General features: G+C 39.2%; 1 protein-coding gene and 1 long non-coding RNA gene across 2 annotated transcripts in view; both read left to right on the forward strand.

Moving 5' to 3' along the window:
• SPESP1 (sperm equatorial segment protein 1) overlaps positions 1-17,475 on the forward strand; it is a 128,484-nt gene that overhangs the window by 44,544 nt on the left and 66,465 nt on the right. The window contains exon 2 of the mRNA XM_081511927.1: positions 16,375-16,469. Within this exon, the coding sequence (XP_081368053.1) occupies positions 16,375-16,469 (95 nt within the window). The remainder of the gene's footprint in view (positions 1-16,374; positions 16,470-17,475) is intronic.
• LOC145514338 (uncharacterized) lies at positions 8,593-11,527 on the forward strand. Its single transcript, XR_014060069.1, has 2 exons — positions 8,593-8,730; positions 9,754-11,527. It is a non-coding gene; the product is annotated as an uncharacterized LOC145514338 (long non-coding RNA).

Below are 17,475 nucleotides of genomic sequence, written 5' to 3' on the forward strand. Positions count from 1 at the left end.
CAATCTTGTGTAAAGAAGGGTGTTTTTTATAGTCATGTCTAGTATATTTATAAGATAGCTAGATTAGATAGCTATTAGATTAAAAAATAAAACTCCTAGGATTCTGTGCATTGAGTTTTTAATTGTACCTTTAAGAAACTAGTGTTATAAACACTTTTCTGTATATATTCTTCGAAATAGTTTGGTGGCTTTTAATATGAATTATGGTGAAGAATGACTATGATGAGTATTAATATGTTGAATAATATGTAGAATCTGTATGCTGAGCATTATAGAACAGTTTTTTTGTGTTTGCTTGACTTTCATGGCTTTGATATTTTTAAAGATTATAGGGCAAATATTTTGCAGGATATCAGTCAATTTGAGTTTGTCTGATAGTTTCTCATGATTAGAGATAGGTTATACATCTAGAATTTCTAGAATTCTGAAATTTCTATATGGTTCTTTAAAACAACTTTTCTCATTTGTCCATTGAGATTCCCTGTCTGTTCATCCACCTTGGCCATATTTTCCTATAGGTTCTCTATCATATTTATTGTATCTGTTTCAAGTAATTCCATTTTGTGAGTCACTTACAGGTCTGCTTCTACTGACCTCTTAATTATAGATCAAATTTTTTTGCTTCTTTGGATATCTAATTTTTTATTATTATATATTAGTCATTGAGGATAATATGTTGCAGAAAATCTGGATTAAGTTATCCTCTTCTAAAGAATTTTGTTGTGACAACAGTTAATTTACTGGCAGATTATCTGGATCCTTGGGGACTTAGTTTTAACCTTCATTAAGAAAAGCATATTCAGTTTTTTTCCTCAGATGTGGTCTTTATTCCATAGGTGTAGTTCTTCAGGAAGGTCAGAGGAAAGCTCTAGCTATTTGCAACTTCCTCTATTTTGGACTTACATGCCAAGCTTAAAATCCTGTGTCCTAGGCAGCTGCTAAAATCTCAGTTCAGTTCCTTAGCCTCCTTTTTCCTGGGTTTCTTGAAGTCTTGTCCTGTGCATACACAGTTTAGTAATTAGTCAAGAATTAAAGGGATATCTATATGAAAATTTTGGATTGCCTTCTTTTATTTATTTGTTTGGGCTTCCTTGGTGGCTCAGATGGTAAAGAATCTGCCTGCAAGATCCTCTATGACCCACATTCCAGAGTAATGGAAATAAAAGCAAAAATAAACAAATGGGACCTAACTAAACTTAAAAGCTTTTGCACAACGAAGGAAACTATAAACAAGGTGAAAAGACAGCCTTGAGAATGAGAGAAAATAATAACAAATGAAGCAACTGACAAAGAATCTCAAAAATATACAAGCAGCTCATGCAGCTCAATACCAGAAAAATAAATGACTCAATCAAAAAATGGGCCAAAGAACTAAACAGACATTTCTCCAAAGAAGACATACAGATAGCTAACAAACACATAAAAAGATGTTCAACATCACTCATTATCAGAGAAATGCAAATCAAAACCACAATGAGGTTTTGCTATTAAAAAGTCTACAAACAATAAGTGCTGGAGAGGGTGCAGAGAAAAGGGAACCCTCTTACACTGTTGGTGGGAATACAAACTAGTACAGCCGCTATGGAGAACAGTGTGGAGATTCCTTAAGAAATGAAGTAGAACTGCCGTACGACCCAGCAATCCCACTGCTGGGCATACACACTGAGGAATCCAGAATTGAAAGAGACGTGTGTACCCCAGTGTTCATTGCAGCACTGTTTACAATAGTTGGACATGGAGGCAACCTAGATGTCCATCAGCAGACGAATGGATAAGAAAGCTGTGGTACATATACACAATGGAATATTCAGTTCAGTTCAGTTCAGTCGCTCAGTCGTGTCCAACTCTTTGCAACCCCATGAATTGCAGCATGCCAGGCCTCCCTGTCCATCACCAACTCCCAGAGTCCACTCAAACCCATGTCCATCAAGTCGGTGATGCCATCCAACCATCTCATACTCTGTCGTCCCCTTCTCCTCCTGCCCCCAATCCTACCCAGCATCAGGGTCTTTTCCAATGAGTCAACTCTTTGCATTACTCAGCTATTAAAAAGAATGCATTTGAATCAGTTCTAATGAGGTGGATGAAACTGGAGCTTATTATACAGAGTGAAGTAAGTCAGGAAGAAAGACACCAATACAGTATATTAACACATATAAATGGAATTTAGAAAGATGGTAACGATGACCCTATATGCGAGACAGCAAAAGAGACACAGATGTAAACAACAGACTTTTGGACTCTGTGGGAGAAGGCGAGGGTGGGATGATTTGAGGGAATAGCATTGAAACGTGTACATTACCATATGTGAAATAGATCACCAGTCCAAGTTCGATGCATGAAACAGGGCACTCAAAGCCAGTACAACCCTGAGGGATGGGATAGAGAAGGAGGTGGAATGGGGGTTCAGAATGGGGGACACATGTACACCCATGGCTGATTCATGTCAATGTATGGCAAAAATCAGTACAATGTTGTAAAATAATTCAGTTCAGTTCGGTCACTCAGTCGTGTCCGACTCTTTGTGACCCCATGAATCGCAGCACACCAGGCCTCCCTGTCCATCACCAACTCCTGGAGTTTACCCGAACTCATGTCCATCGAGTCGGTGATGCCATCTAGCCATCTCATCCTCTGTTGTCCCCTTCTTCTCCCGCCCCCAATCCTTCCCAGCATCAGGGTCTTTTCCAATGAGTCAACTCTTCGCATGAGGTGGCCAAAGGATTGGAGTTTCAGCTTCAACATCAGTCCTACCAATGAACACCCAGGACTGATCTCCTTTAGGATGGACTGGTTGGATCTCCTTATAGTCCAAGGGACTCTCAAGAGTCTTCTCCAACACCACAGTTCAAAAGCATCAATTCTTCGGCACTCAGCTTTCTTCACAGTCCAACTCTCACATCCATACACGACTACTGGAAAAACCATAGCCTTGACTAGACGGACCTTTGTTGGCAAAGTAATGTCTCTGCTTTTCAATATGCTATCTAGGTTGGTCATAACTTTCCTTCCAGAGTAAGCATCTTTTAATTTCATGGCTGCAATCACCATCTGCAGTGATTTTGGAGCCCAAGAAAAGAAAGTCTGTCACTGTTTCCATTGTTTTCCCATCTGCTTGCCATGAAGTGATGGGACCAGATGCCATGATCTTTGTTTTTTGAATGTTGAGTTTTAAGCCAGCTTTTTCACTCTCCTCTTTCACTTTCATCAAGAGGCTCTTTAGTTCTTCACTTTCTGCCATAAGTGTGGTGTCATCTGCGTATCTGAGGTTTTTGATATTTCTCCCTGCAATCTTGACTCCAACTTGTGCTTCATCCAGCCTGGTATTTCACATGATGTACTCTACATCTAAGTTAAATAAGCAGGGTGGTAATATACAACACTGATGTACTCCTTTCCCTATTTGGAATCAGTCCATTGTTCCATGTCCAGTTCTAACTATTGCTTCTTGACCTGCATACAGATTTCTCAGAAGGCAGGTAAGGTGATGCTACTCTCTGCTTGAGCTCAATTTGCCGACACACTGCAGTAAACTATGAAATGCTCCCAGGGGAAAGCTTATTAAATGTGGGTCTCCTGGTGGCTCAGATGGCAAAGAATCACCTGCAGTGCAGAAGATCAGGGTTTGATCCCTGAGTCGGGAAGATCCTCTGGAGAAGGGAATGGCTACCCACTCCAGTGTTCTTGCCTGAAGAATTCCAAGGGCAGAGGAGCCTGGCAAGTTACAGTCCATGGGGTCCCAAAGAGTCAGACCTGACTGAGTGACTTTCATTTTCACCCAGTAAGCTTCTCTTCTGCAAGGATAATATCCTTTCCATTTCTCCCTACTTTGTGTTGGTCTCTAGTGTCTTCATACAGTTGTTTTTTATATCTTATCGAAGATTTATAGTTGTTATTGGCAAGAGAGTTAATCTAATACAGGCTACTCCTCCAGTCAGTAGAACTGGATAGGTGTGTTTTGATTCAAAGTTACTTAGAATTCACCATAAAGATGAAGAAGTAAATGAAACAAGCAGCAATAATATTTATATTTTAATGGGTTGGTTTCTGATTGGTATTTTGGGTGTTTGTGATATTTAAAAGAATTTGACATGCTAGGTTTGCAGTCCTAACTTATAATGTGTAATTAAATAATTTGTTTAAGTCTGTGGTTTAGTGTTTAAATCTTACTTATTTTATAAACAGTATGGGAAGTATGAAAGGCATTTAAGATTCTTATTTATATTTAACTTATTGGATATCCAAATATTCTTAAATACTTGAGAGAGGTCTCCCTGTAAATCAGATATTGAAATACTTAAAAAGGTAATAGACTATATTAGATTCAAAATTCAATTTGAAATGATTACAGCATTTAATTAAATTTGTAAATAGGACCAGAATTAATACTAACTCCTTATTAAAGACTATTAAAATTTTGTACATTTACAAGGAAAATAAGATAGTGATTAATATTATAAGTTGAATATTGTATTTGTAATTTTATTTATTTTTAAAATTAATTTTTATTGGAGTATAGTTGATTTACAATGTTGTTTTAGTTTCTGCTGTACAGCAAAGTGAATCAGTTATACATATATCCTCTCTTTTTAAAGATTCTATTCCCATATAAGTCATTACAGAGTATTGAATAGAATTCTCTGTGCTATACAGTGTATTTGTAATTTTACTATATTGGACAATTAATTTTAACCCAATGTTCTAAATGAGTATTTATTGATAGAAAGTCTATGGATTTGGACTCTTGTAAGACTGGCTTAAAATGACTCTGGGTCACAATTTACTTAATGTCTGTCATCCTCAGCTTCTTTATCTGTAAAATGAGAATAGTGAGGCTTCCCTAAAAGTACATGTTTCAATAATTAATAATGTTCATGATAGTAATAATGATGATTTAATGATAATATTTTTATTTATTTTTATATAAATTTATTTATTTTAATTGGAGGCTCATTACTTTACAATATTGTAGTGGTTTTACCATACATTGACATGAATCCACCAAGGGTGTACATATGTTCCCCATTCTGAACCCCCCCCCCACCTCCCTCTCCATCAAAAGAGAGTTATAGAGCAATGTGCACAGTGTGATTCCATTTATTTTGGTTAAAAAAATAAGGTATGCAAAGATAGGTATTAAAAAAATTTCCAGAAGATTATATACATTAATTTTTACATATAACTATCATTTAAAAATTTTCCACAGTGTAAATATATTATGAGATCTATTTGTTGTATGTATATGTGTGTGTGTTCATATATAAAACTTCTAGTTAATTATTTTGTGAAATATGATCATGAGTAACTTTTACGACTTGTTTCTTAATTTTATTTATTGTCTATGTTGAACAGGTATAACATGATCAGCAGAAACACATACCTGAACATTTTAAAGTCAAGAAAAAGACATCTTTCCTTGGTTTTAATCTTGCTGGAGATCTTATCGCAAGGGTTCAGGGAGATAGAAGTCATGCTCAGTATCTATTATCCATCACACAATCATTAAGTCATTGAAAAATCCCCGTGTGGTGTATTTGCTTTGAGATTGGGTGCTGACTGATTTCCATCCACACACACTTCATTCTTGCAGTAAATGTGGTCTCACTTCACATTGTAATGGAGTGAAGACTCAGCCTTGGGTACCTTGAGAAACCTTAAAAGTAGGAGGGACCTTTGTATCCTTTCACTTTCTCCTTTACCCCCCTTTTCATTCTTCATGCTCTCTGATAAGACTTGACCCCTCTTGAGAGCCCCCTGAGACTCTGCCCATCCCAGGGGAAATTTCCAAATCTATCTCTTAAACTCCTTCCTCTTCCCAGGATCCAGGTCATAATTTCCAAATGCCTATTGGACATTCCCACCTCAAATTCAGCAAACCAAACACTGCCAGTTTCACAGCCTGCAGGCCAACCTTTTGTCCTTTTTTGGGATAATGGTTAATGGGATCTCCAATTTACTTAACCAAATAAATGTACGTAACTTTGTATGTCATTTCCTCCTAGAGGCTTTTCCTGACCATCTCTCTCCCAGAGAATAAACCTTCTCCCACCTGGGCAATCCAGGCTCCATGGGACAAATACCTTTTAGAGCACCTCTCACTTTGGACCATGACTCTTTGCTTATATTATTTTGACCTTGACAAGATCACATATTCCTTGAAACTAGGGATACAGCAGGGTATCCCAGAACTGACAACAATGCCTATAAAGATGTTCTCATCACTTGTTAATTGTCTTGAAGCAAAAGCAATCCATTTTACTCCCTCACTGAGAAGAGGCAACATTTCTTTACAGAGGAATCCCAAACAGTCTTTGTAGATAGCTTCACCTCCTACTCCATGTATGGGCTGGATTGTTACTCACTTCCAAAGAGTAGCATATAGGAAAGGAAAAAATAATAACTTTACAGTATAGATATCTTGCCAGTACCACCTTTATCAAGTGACAAAGGTTAACATCGTCAGTGGGTACCTTGAGATGTCTTGTAGATAGCAGGCAGCCCTGATGGGATGTGATGAGAAAGGCACTTCACCTCTGCACTGCACTGCCCCCAAACCTGTAACCTTGGTCTAACCTTGAGAAAACACCTAACAAACCCAGACCAGGGGACATTCTACAAATACCTGGTCTGTACTCCTCAAAACTGTGGAGATCATTAGAAACACAAATTTTAAAAGGATAGACTTGGGAAACTGTCCCAGACCAGAGAAAACTAGGAAAAAATGATAAGTAAATGTAATGTGGGATCTTGATTTGGATCCTGGAACAGAAAAAGGACAAACTGGTGAAATCTGATAAAATCTGGAGTTTAGTTAATGGTAACATACCATGTACCAATGTTGCCTTTTTAGTTCTGACAAATGCACCATTGTAATTTAAGATGACAGTATTTGGAGAAACCAAAACTGGGTAAATGAGGAGCTCTCTGTACTACATTTGCAATTTTCTGTAAGTCTAAAGTTTTCCAAAATTAAAAATTTATTTCAAAAAATCACTCCCCATGTACTATACCCTCTGTAATAGGCTGAAAGGTTAAATATCTCTGGATATAAATGGGACATAGTTAGGAAATATGTAGTAGAATCAAACAATTAAAGCAACATAATTTATTTTTTATTTTATACTGGTTATAATGGTCTATGCAAGAGAATATCAGTTGGCTGCACATCCATTCTTAACTAACTGAGCCCATGTTGGCACTCAGCTGAATGGCTATGTTTATTGCCTCCCTTGTAGCTGGGGTGACCCTGTGACTAACTTCTGGTCAATGCTATACAAACAAGAAGGATATGACATTTCCAGGAAGACTTCTTTAAAGGGCTAGGTACTTCTTCCTCTTTCCCGCCACTGGTATGGGAATGGGAAGCCTCTGAGGTGGCACGCTGAGGTGGATGGAGCCACAAGAGGGCATTAGTCTGAATCTGATGAAGTCTTGGAGGTATCATACCTAATCCTCACTAACACAAGATCATACACATCCATTTTTCAAAAGGGAAAAGTTCAGAAAAGAGTATTGGTGCATATGAAGGAAAATAAAAATGACCTGTAATTCTACCATGTAGAAATCCAGTACCATTTATGAGATAAATACATATATTTTAAATGGAAAAAAAAAAAACCTCTTATGATCCTATACATGAAGATTTCTATTTTACTTTTAAAAACTTAATATTATGTCATCGACACTTTTGTATATATGTATTTTTTGAAAATACTCTTTGGAAAATTTATTATTTTGAAAATACTGTTCATCAAAATATTGTTTGATGTTTGTACAGTATGCATTATGGTGATGAATGACTGTGATGAGTATGAATTTGATTCACACTGACTCAGGTTCAAGACTTACTTGGGCCACTGACTGTGTAACTTTGGCAAGTTGTGTCACCTCTTGAAACAAAATGGGAGTACCTTTTAGAGTTATTGGGAAGATTAAATTAGTTAATACATATAAAATCTCTAGCATAAGGCTTAGATCTTAGTGAGTAGCTTTTAAAAAAATTAATTCATTAATTTGACTGTACAGGTTCTTAGTTGCAGCATGCAGGATCTTTAACTGTAGCGTGTGGGATCTAGTTCCCTGGTCAGGGATCGAACCCAGGCCATTGGAAGCATAGAGTCTTAGCCACTGGACCCCAGAGTCGTCCCAGTAAGTTCTTAATAAATATAAACTATTGTGATTATCATTATCATTCTTTAATCAGTTTCTTCTTCATGGGCAGTTAACCTGTCAGGGTCTAATTAAGAAATAGACAATCAATTAGAGTTCAATTTAAAAAAAGAAAGCCATGGAAGCCACATGAGAACTTAGAACAGAAGAACTGTAACACAGAGAATTGGTTACAAAGGTGATAAGAAAGCTGAGAAATAAAATAGGGGAAATTAGAAATCCCACAGATTACCAGTAGCAAGAAGGCACTACTACTGTTAGGTGGGAGAGAGGGTAAGGCAATAATCAGAGCCCAGGGCAAGGGCCACTGGTAAAAGCTACAATCATGGCAGACCTTTCCTATGGGAGCTCAAACCAGGGAGGAAATTCCCCTACTCTGGAGATGCCATCTGACATGGAGAGGGCTGGATTTTCTCCCTCCAGAACCTCCCACTGCAGACCCATGAAGGCACCTGGAAATGGAGTCTTCAGGGATCAGCCTTGAGATACAGAGCAGAGCAGAGGAAGAGAATCTGGATGGAGTGGATCTGATGGAAGCAGAAATATATACCCTCAGAAATGGTACAGATAGTTCAGTAAGATACATTAATTTTACATATACTCACTGATGTCTACTGTACATCAGTCACTCTGTGAGATGTAGGGAAAAAAAGAAAAGTGGATTCAGCCTTAGAAGAATTTCATCTAGTCAGTTGCAAAGCAAAATGAGCCATGATGATGGCTCTTTGTGGGCAGTGCCATATTATATTTATGTATGAAGTGTCATGAGCATGCAAGAAGCGAGTCATCATTCCTACCCTGGTGGCTGAATAGGAGGAGGTGATATCTGGTCATATTAAACTGTGGACTGATCAGCTCAATGAACAACAAAATACTTTTCTGAAGCCATGATATTAAAGGTGTTAAGATATTTAATGATTCTTAGATTTAAGCTGTTTATAAGTACATAATTCACCTACCATATAAATTTGTTTTCTGTGTTTGGATCCTAAAAAATACAACAGAATGAATTTCTGTTTCTACTTTGTGAAGAGGTAATTTAAAAATAATTAAGATAATTTCTTCTCTTCAAAACAACAATATAATTCTCACTATTTTAATTTTCTGCTCATGGCCTGGCATTGAACAATGATTAAAAAACTGTACACTTAATTATAGATTATGTGCTAAATGGATGTTCTAAGTAGATTGTTGAATATGCAATATTGGCACCAAATTTTGAGAATTGAACACAGCCTTTCTTTTGTTTCATGAATCAGATGCAAGATACTCAGAACACCCTGGCATTAATTCTCATTTACTATTTCTAAAGTTTTTCTTTAACTAGGAAAAGTCTTTTTGGAAATAAAATCAGAAAATGTTTAGCAACTTGGAGCAACAATCTATGTACAATATATCATAAACTCTTAAGTCAAATGTAATCAAGATTGAATAATTTATATTTTGCTATTAACAAGAAAGATTATTTTGAGATTTTTTTTAAAAAAGGAAATTTTCTGGTATGGGTGAAAGACTGGAAACATGACTCACTGGCCCCCCGATGGAAAGGTCCTTATACTGTTGTTTTAACCACCCCTACCGCAGTTAAAGTTGCAGGCATTGCCCCTTGGATCCATCACACCAGAGCGAAGAAGGCATACCACGCTGACCCGGAAGACGCCGAGTGGACCACCCAGAAGGACCCCACCGACCCTCGGGAAACCAAGATCATTCTGAAGAGGAAGAAGACAATAAGGTTCCAGACGAGCCCTCTCTAGGATGGAGCTGGGTAAACGACTCCTGCTACTCGGCCTCACCAATGCAGTTCTGAACCTGACCACTCTTCCTGCACAGGACAACGTCTTCATCTCATGGGCACATTCCTACGCGGACTTCCACAGTTCCTCCAACTGTTGGGTATGTGGGGCTATGCCCCTGTCAGTTATGGACGGACTCCCCTGGTGGGTGTCGCCACTTCGTTACGAAGACTTTATACCACTGTGCTCCTTCTTGGAACAACAGAAAGGAACTTTCCTTTCTCTCACCAATCATAACCTTTCTTTGCTCTCCTGGTGTAAGAAAAGGCCATCAATGGGCCAGGGACATGGGGTTACATTTAATATGAACACTAGTCTTACGGAGGTTACAAGAGCTTATACCTCATATATGAAAAATAAAAAAGAGAAGGGCTCCCTTACAAAAGGGGGACAGGCCTCCCGGTACCTTGAGCAATACTACCAGGTCTGGGATGAATATTTCTGGATGACTCCTGAGAAAGGACAGTTGATTGTTCCTGCTACTATTTGCTGGGAACAAAAAGAACACAAAGTTGGATTTGAAGACCGCCACCTAGACCCAAAAGAATTAAAATATATGGGTCATTTGTCTCCTGAACAATGTAAACAAATCATAGACGTTACCTATCACCCCAATCAGTCGGTTCAGTGGCCCGGTTCTGACTGGAAATATAATCCTGGAATCCGTTGGGTAGCCCCCAACGGGACCCAGTGGCTCTGTGGGCTTAACTTATGGCCATGGTTACCAATTGGCTGGGTAGGGCGTTGCACACTGGGATTTACTTTCGCCCATGGCAGTATTAAGCCTAGCCTACATCAACCTCCAGTAAACCTGCCCTATCTGCACTCAAGATGGACAAGATCTGTGTTCCAATGGTATGACTATCTTGCTGCCTTGTTTGTACCCTCTGTAGGGACAACGGATATCATGATTAAGGTGGAGGCCTTAACTAATTTCACTAAACAGTCCCTCTTAGACAGTACAAAAGCCATTCAAGCCTTGAACGAAGAACAAATTCAGATGAGAAGGGCAGTAATTCAAAATAGGATGGCGTTAGACATACTCACAGCAGCCCAGGGAGGGACTTGCACCATAATTAAAGTCGAATGTTGTGTATACATCCCTGACCTGCCTAAAAAGGTATCTACTGCCTTAGAAGATATGCAAAATCAAGTGAAAGCCATGTCTGATGAAAATATTCCCTTTTGGACTTCGGTCCTGTCCTGGGTAAAGGGAGATTGGTGGAAAACTATTGTTACTGTTGTCATAATAGTTCTAATCATACTGCTTTGTGGGCCCTGCTTCTTACAATGTCTTGTGAACTTTGTAACCCAGAGGTTGATAGCCTTCTCTCATGTGGGTGGCCAGAGGGCTCAATGAATGATGCTTGTTACGGAAACTAGGAGCATCAAGAGGGGGGAATGAAGAAGGAATTCATAGGGCCTGGACTCCATCTTAGGCCTGTTCGTGCTGATTATGCTCGGCCACCTCTCTAGTGGACTCTGAACTCTGTGCTTAGTGCCTGTGGAAATGACAATGGAAGGATAAGACCCCCTCCGGACAAGTCATAAATTCTTATCTGTAACCTTAAGCTTATTGATTATTGACTGTTTGGAATGTAACCTCAGGCTTATTGGTTATTGACTGTTTGAACACATAACACATGAATGATGGAGTTATTGTGATTGTATTTACCTTTCCTTTGTTTATGTAAGTCACAAGGAAGTTGGGTGGTGGGTTCAGACACATATACATGGGGTATAAAAGATTTTCACAAATGCTGGTCAGGGTCCTTGGCTAAGAGGATACTCTGCCTGGGCCCGCCGGTGTAATAAACTGCACTTCACTATCTGAAAAAAAAAAAAAAAAAGGAAATTTTCTGATGCCTTTTTTTCCCTAAACCACCATGCACACAGCTATTGAAATGTCTTGCTTTACATTTGTGTACTTCATGTGATGCTGATAGTTAACAATAATGTGTGTAAATTAATATACCTCTAATAGTATAAATTAGATAAATTTGATGAATTCAAGCCTTTTTGGCTGACTGTCAGACCTGATTGTTGGATGGTTGCTGATTCAAACCTTGTAAATTCACAGGAGATATGTCAGGCTTGCCCCTTTTTTGTTGCTGTTCAGTTGTGCTTGCTTTGTTAGTGTTATTTTGATCCAAGGTCCTTTTGTAGGCCCAATTTTACCACATTTTGGGCAGGTTACTTAAGCTAAAAGGAGCTAATATCATCTGTAGATCCATGTTGCCCAGTGTCTGTAAACTTCAGTGCATTGCCATGAGCTGGAAGCAAGGAAACCGTCAAGGGCACCGTTGTCAGCTGCTCCAGGTCATGGGGACACCTCTCATCCCTCACCTCCTGGGATTCCCCTGGAGAACACATGGATGTCATGGTATCGGTGTGATACGAACTGAATATTATCACTAATCTAATTCTGTGCCTCTGAAATTTGACAGTAAAAGGATTTAGGGCCCAGTGAGGTAGGTGAAATCTGAGGACAGAGGTCCATCAGCAGTGTCTACAGATGGACTCCACTGCTTCTGGCAGAGGTGACAGAGCTTGTGATGCTGGGCAACCCCCTCTGCAGCAGCTCTCCTGTTGGGTGGTTTTCCCACCAGGGCTAATCCAGGAGGCAGTCAGATTTTTCTGTGTACCCTGTATGGGGTAAAACTAAGGCAGCTTTGCATGTAACCTGAAAGAGCGAGCCTTTGAGGCTGGATGATGGGGAGTCTGCTGCATGATTCGGTGAGCCAGACCCGCCCCCCACACCACTCTGCAAGTGTCAGCCCCTTGGAGACCACTGCAGGGGTGCAGTTGGAAAGAAGCTAAAAGACTAGATCTTACCAAGGGGGGAGGGTGGGTTGAGATGAACTGGGAGATTGGGATTGACATATATACACTCTTGATACTGTGTATAAAGAAGATTACTAATGAGAACCTACTATATAGCACAGAGAACTCTACTCAGTGCTCTATGGTGACCTAAATGGAAAGGAAAGTCAAAAAAAGAGGTGGTGCTAGTGGTAAAGAACCTGCCTGCCAATGTAGGAGACAGAAGAGATGCAGGTTTGATCCTGGGTTGAGAAGATCCCCTGGAGGAGGGCATGGCAACCCACTCCAGTATTCCTTCCTGGAGAATCCCATGGACAGAGGAGCCTGGTGGGCTACAGTCCATCGGGTCACACAGAGTCAGACACGACTGAAGTGACTTAGCATGCACGCACATACATAGCTGATTCACTTTGCTGTACAGTAGAAACTAACACAACATTATAAAGCAACTATATTCTAATAAAAATAAACTAAAAAAAAAGACTAGATCGTAAATGCTCTCACTACACCAAAGAAGCGGGTCTTCTCGTGGGGTGACCTTTGCCAAGAAGGAGGGAATCAAGTGGCACCAGTCAGAGGCTGGTAAGGTCCAGGAGTGCAGTCCTCGGGTGCACAGCCCTCTTTCAGGGTTATACTGCAGAAGCCCAGAGCCACTGGAGGGGGAGCGCCCACTTGAGGTGTCAGGAGCCCTGCCTGAGAGCCTGTCACTCCTGCACCTGGCCCGTGCTGCGGAGGAGGGATGACCAGGCCCACAGTGGCTGCTCAGTGGGGCACAGACAGTGAGTGGTGGCTTCTCCAGCCCAGGGGTCTGGTGGCAGATCAAGAACATTCAGTCACTTACTAGGAGAGCCCCCTCTAACTTGAGCCTGGCAGGGGACCCTCTCTGACATGCAACCAAACCTCATTGTCTTCACCCCCTGACTCAGTCTCAGACTTATGTAGGGGCTACTGGTTGAATTTGGTAGGTTCTGGTCTGTTCACTGACCTCCTGTGTTCTCTTTGATTTAAGTTTATTTTCATATATTTAAATGTTTATGAGGGCTTCCCAGGTGGCTCAGGGGTAAAGAATCTTCCTGCCAATGCAGAAGATGCAGATTCAATCCCTGGATCGGGAAGCTCCCCTGGAGTAGGAAATGGCAACCACTCCAGTGTTCTTGCTTGGAGAAATCCCATGGACAGAGGACCCCGGAGGGGCTACAGTCCATAGGGTTGTAAAAGGGTTGAACATGACTTAGCGACTGAACAATGATGGCAACAAATGTTTATGAATAAGTGATACAATGACATAGTCCAGAATTAAACAGCAATAAATGGTTATATTCAGTGAAAACTCTTCCCTTCCATCCCCTAGTCCATCCTTTTCTCCAGAGGCAACTGTTATTGTCAGATCCTTGTGACTATCTGAGATTTTATATGCATACATGTATGTGTGTCCCATTTTCCAGTAGTCATGTATGGATGTGAGAGTTGGACAGTGAAGAAAGCTGAGCGCCGCAGAATTGATGCTTTTGAACTGTGGTGTTGGAGAAGACTCTTGAGAGTCCCTTGGACTGCAAGGAGATCCAACCAGTCCATCCTAAAGAAGATCAGTCCTGGGCGCTCATTGGAAGGACTGATGTTGAAGCTGAAACTCCAATACTTTGGCCACCTCATGCGAAGAGTTAACTCATTGGAAAAGACCCTAATGCTGGGAAGGATTGGGGGCAGGAGGAGAAGGGGACGACAGAGGATGAGATAGCTGGATGGCATCACTGACTCGATGGACATGGGTTTGGGTAGACTTCAGAAGTTGGTGATGGACAGGGAGGCTTGGCGTGCTGCGATTCATGGAGTCGCAAAGAGTCGGACATGACTGAGTGACTGAACTGAACTGAACTGAACTGATGTGTGTCTCAACAAGTATCTATTTTCTATCCCTGGCAGACTCGTGGTAGAATACCATGTACATAGTCTTACACTTTTTTCACTTAATTTGTCTTGGAGAGGTTTGTTTTCATATTAGTACATTAAAAGCTTTGTTATTATTTTTGACAGTTACATGATTTTCTTCTGTATGTATGTATCATATTTTATTTAACCAGTCACCTATTGATGGATATTTAGATGGTTTCTGATCTTTTGATATTACTATGTTGTATAGAATGACCTGGTACAGTATAATTCCCATGTGTGAAAATATTTACAAGGATTAATTCTGAGAAGAGAAAAATCCTAAGTCAAAAGGTATGAATATTCATGATTTTTATAGATACTGCCAAATTATCCACCATAAATGCCATACCAGTTTTCAGTCTCTCAAGGACTGTGTGAAAGAACTGGTTTTTTTGAATCTTTACTATCCCAGTGTATTATCAATTTTTTGTATTTTTGCCAGCCTACTAGATTAAAAATGATATCTCAGTGGAATTTTGATTTGTTTTTCCTTAATAAGAGTGAATTTAAGCATAGATTCATATGTCTAAGATGAATGCATTTTTATTTATCTGTGAACTGTCTGTTCAAATCTTTTATCCATTTTTCTACTGAGTTATTTGTCTACCAGTGCTTTATATGTTCCTTTGGGTTGTACTCTGAGTATTTCTTGCACTTGCATGTTTATTTTTCTCATGGTATTTTGAGTGTTGTGTAGTCAAATTTATCATATATACATATATGTATGTTCATGTATATATATCCCCCCCTACTTTTTGCATGGCTTCTGGATTTGTGTTTTAGAAAAGGATTCCTCACTCTTCTACTGAAATTTTTTCATCTTTATTTATTCTAGTCCTTTGATTGTTTCTTCCATTTTTATACATACATTTTGATCCATTTGTCATTTGTCCTTAATGTAAGCTGCATGGCTACCTAGATGTTACAATACCATTTATTAAATAATTCATCTTTTCCCCACTGATTAGAACTATAACTTTTATTACCATGTGTTTTGTTTTTATTTAGATCTCCTCAATCTTCTATTATTTTCCACTGATTTCAGTACCACCTTTTAAATTACTATATTAAAATAAGTGAAAGGAATGTTGGTACCTCATTATTCTTATCAGAATTCTTCTGGATTTTATTGCTTATTTATTGCCTTATTGTTAAAAATAAAAACTAAGGGCTTCCCTGGTGATCCAGTGGTTAAGTATCCACCTTGCAATGCAGGGGACACAGGTTCAATCCCTAGTCAGTGAAGATCTGACATGCTGCTGGGTAACAAAACCTGTGCACCACAACTCCTGAACCCAAAGCTCTAGAGTCCGTGAGCCACAACTACTGAGCCCTTGTGCCACAACCACTGAAGACTGTGCACCTTAGAGCCCATGCTCTGCAACAAGAGAAGCCACTGCAATGAGAAGACTGCACACCACAGCTAAAGAGTAGCCCCTGCTTGCTGCAGCTAGAGAAAGCCCATGAACAGCAATGCAGACTAGTGCAGCCAAAAGTAAAATAAAAAAAACTAGAACCAGCCTGTCTATATACACATAAGAGATGCAAAACCCATGTTAACTTAAAGAATATTGACATCTTTGACATATTGATTGATTCTTCTCATGCATGTGGTAAACTTATGTTTATTCAAGTATTTTCTTTCATGTCATAGATCTTGCCCTGGACTTCAAGTCTACCATCTTGTGGCTACTACTGAACCAATGAGAAGGGTCCAGACTGCATTAACCACCCAAGGGACTACCAGTGGTATGAATCATTTTTTTAGAAAATCAACTTAATTGAGGTATAATTTACATACAACAAATTATATGTTATTCATGAATTTTTACTCAAAACATAACGTAAAAAAATTTTGTTCACCACAATGAGATATCATTCCACACCTTTCAGAAAGGCTATAATCAGAAAGACAACAAATGACAAATGTTAGAAAGGATATGGAGAAAAGAGAACCTTCATGCACTGTTGGGAATGTAAATTGGTGCAGCCACTATGGAAAGCAGTATGGAAATACCTCAAAAAATTAGAGGTAGAACTACCATACAGTCCAGCAATTCCACTTCTGGGTATTTTTCAACCCCCCCCCCAAACACTAATTTGAAAAGACATATGTTCCCTTATGTTCACTGCAGCATTATTCACAACAGTCAAGATACAGAAACAACCTATGTATCCATCAATATATGAATAGAGAAAAAATATGTGGTATGTGTATGTACACATACACACACAATGGAATACTACTCAGCCATAAAAAAGAATGAAATCTTGCCATTTGTGACAACATGGATGAACCTAGAGGGTATTATACGAAGTGAAACAAGTCAGATAAAGATAAATATCATATGATCTCACTTATTATGTAGAAACTAAGAAACAAAACAAGCAAACCAGTGGAACAAAATGAAAACAGACTCAGAGGACAAATGGGTGATTGCCAGAAGAGAGGAAGTGGGGGGAGCAAAATAGGTGAAGAGGATTAAGAGGCACAAATCTCTGGTAATAAAATAAATGTCATGAATATGTAATATATTAGCATAAGCAATATGGTCAATAATGTTGTAATAACATTGTATGGGGATAGATGGTTACAAGACTTGTTGTGGTAAATATATGCAAATGTCAGATCACTGTGTAATATACCTAAAACTAACATAATATTGTACATCAACTATATTCCAGTTTTAAAAAGGGAAAAAAATATAGCACTTTGACACTAAAATGGAGGATTCTAGGAGCTTTTCCCAAGCCC

Source organism: Giraffa tippelskirchi, chromosome 7 (genome assembly GCF_054371585.1).
Source record: "Giraffa tippelskirchi isolate mGirTip1 chromosome 7, T2T-mGirTip1v1.2.pri, whole genome shotgun sequence".
Taxonomy (NCBI): Eukaryota; Metazoa; Chordata; class Mammalia; order Artiodactyla; family Giraffidae; genus Giraffa; species Giraffa tippelskirchi.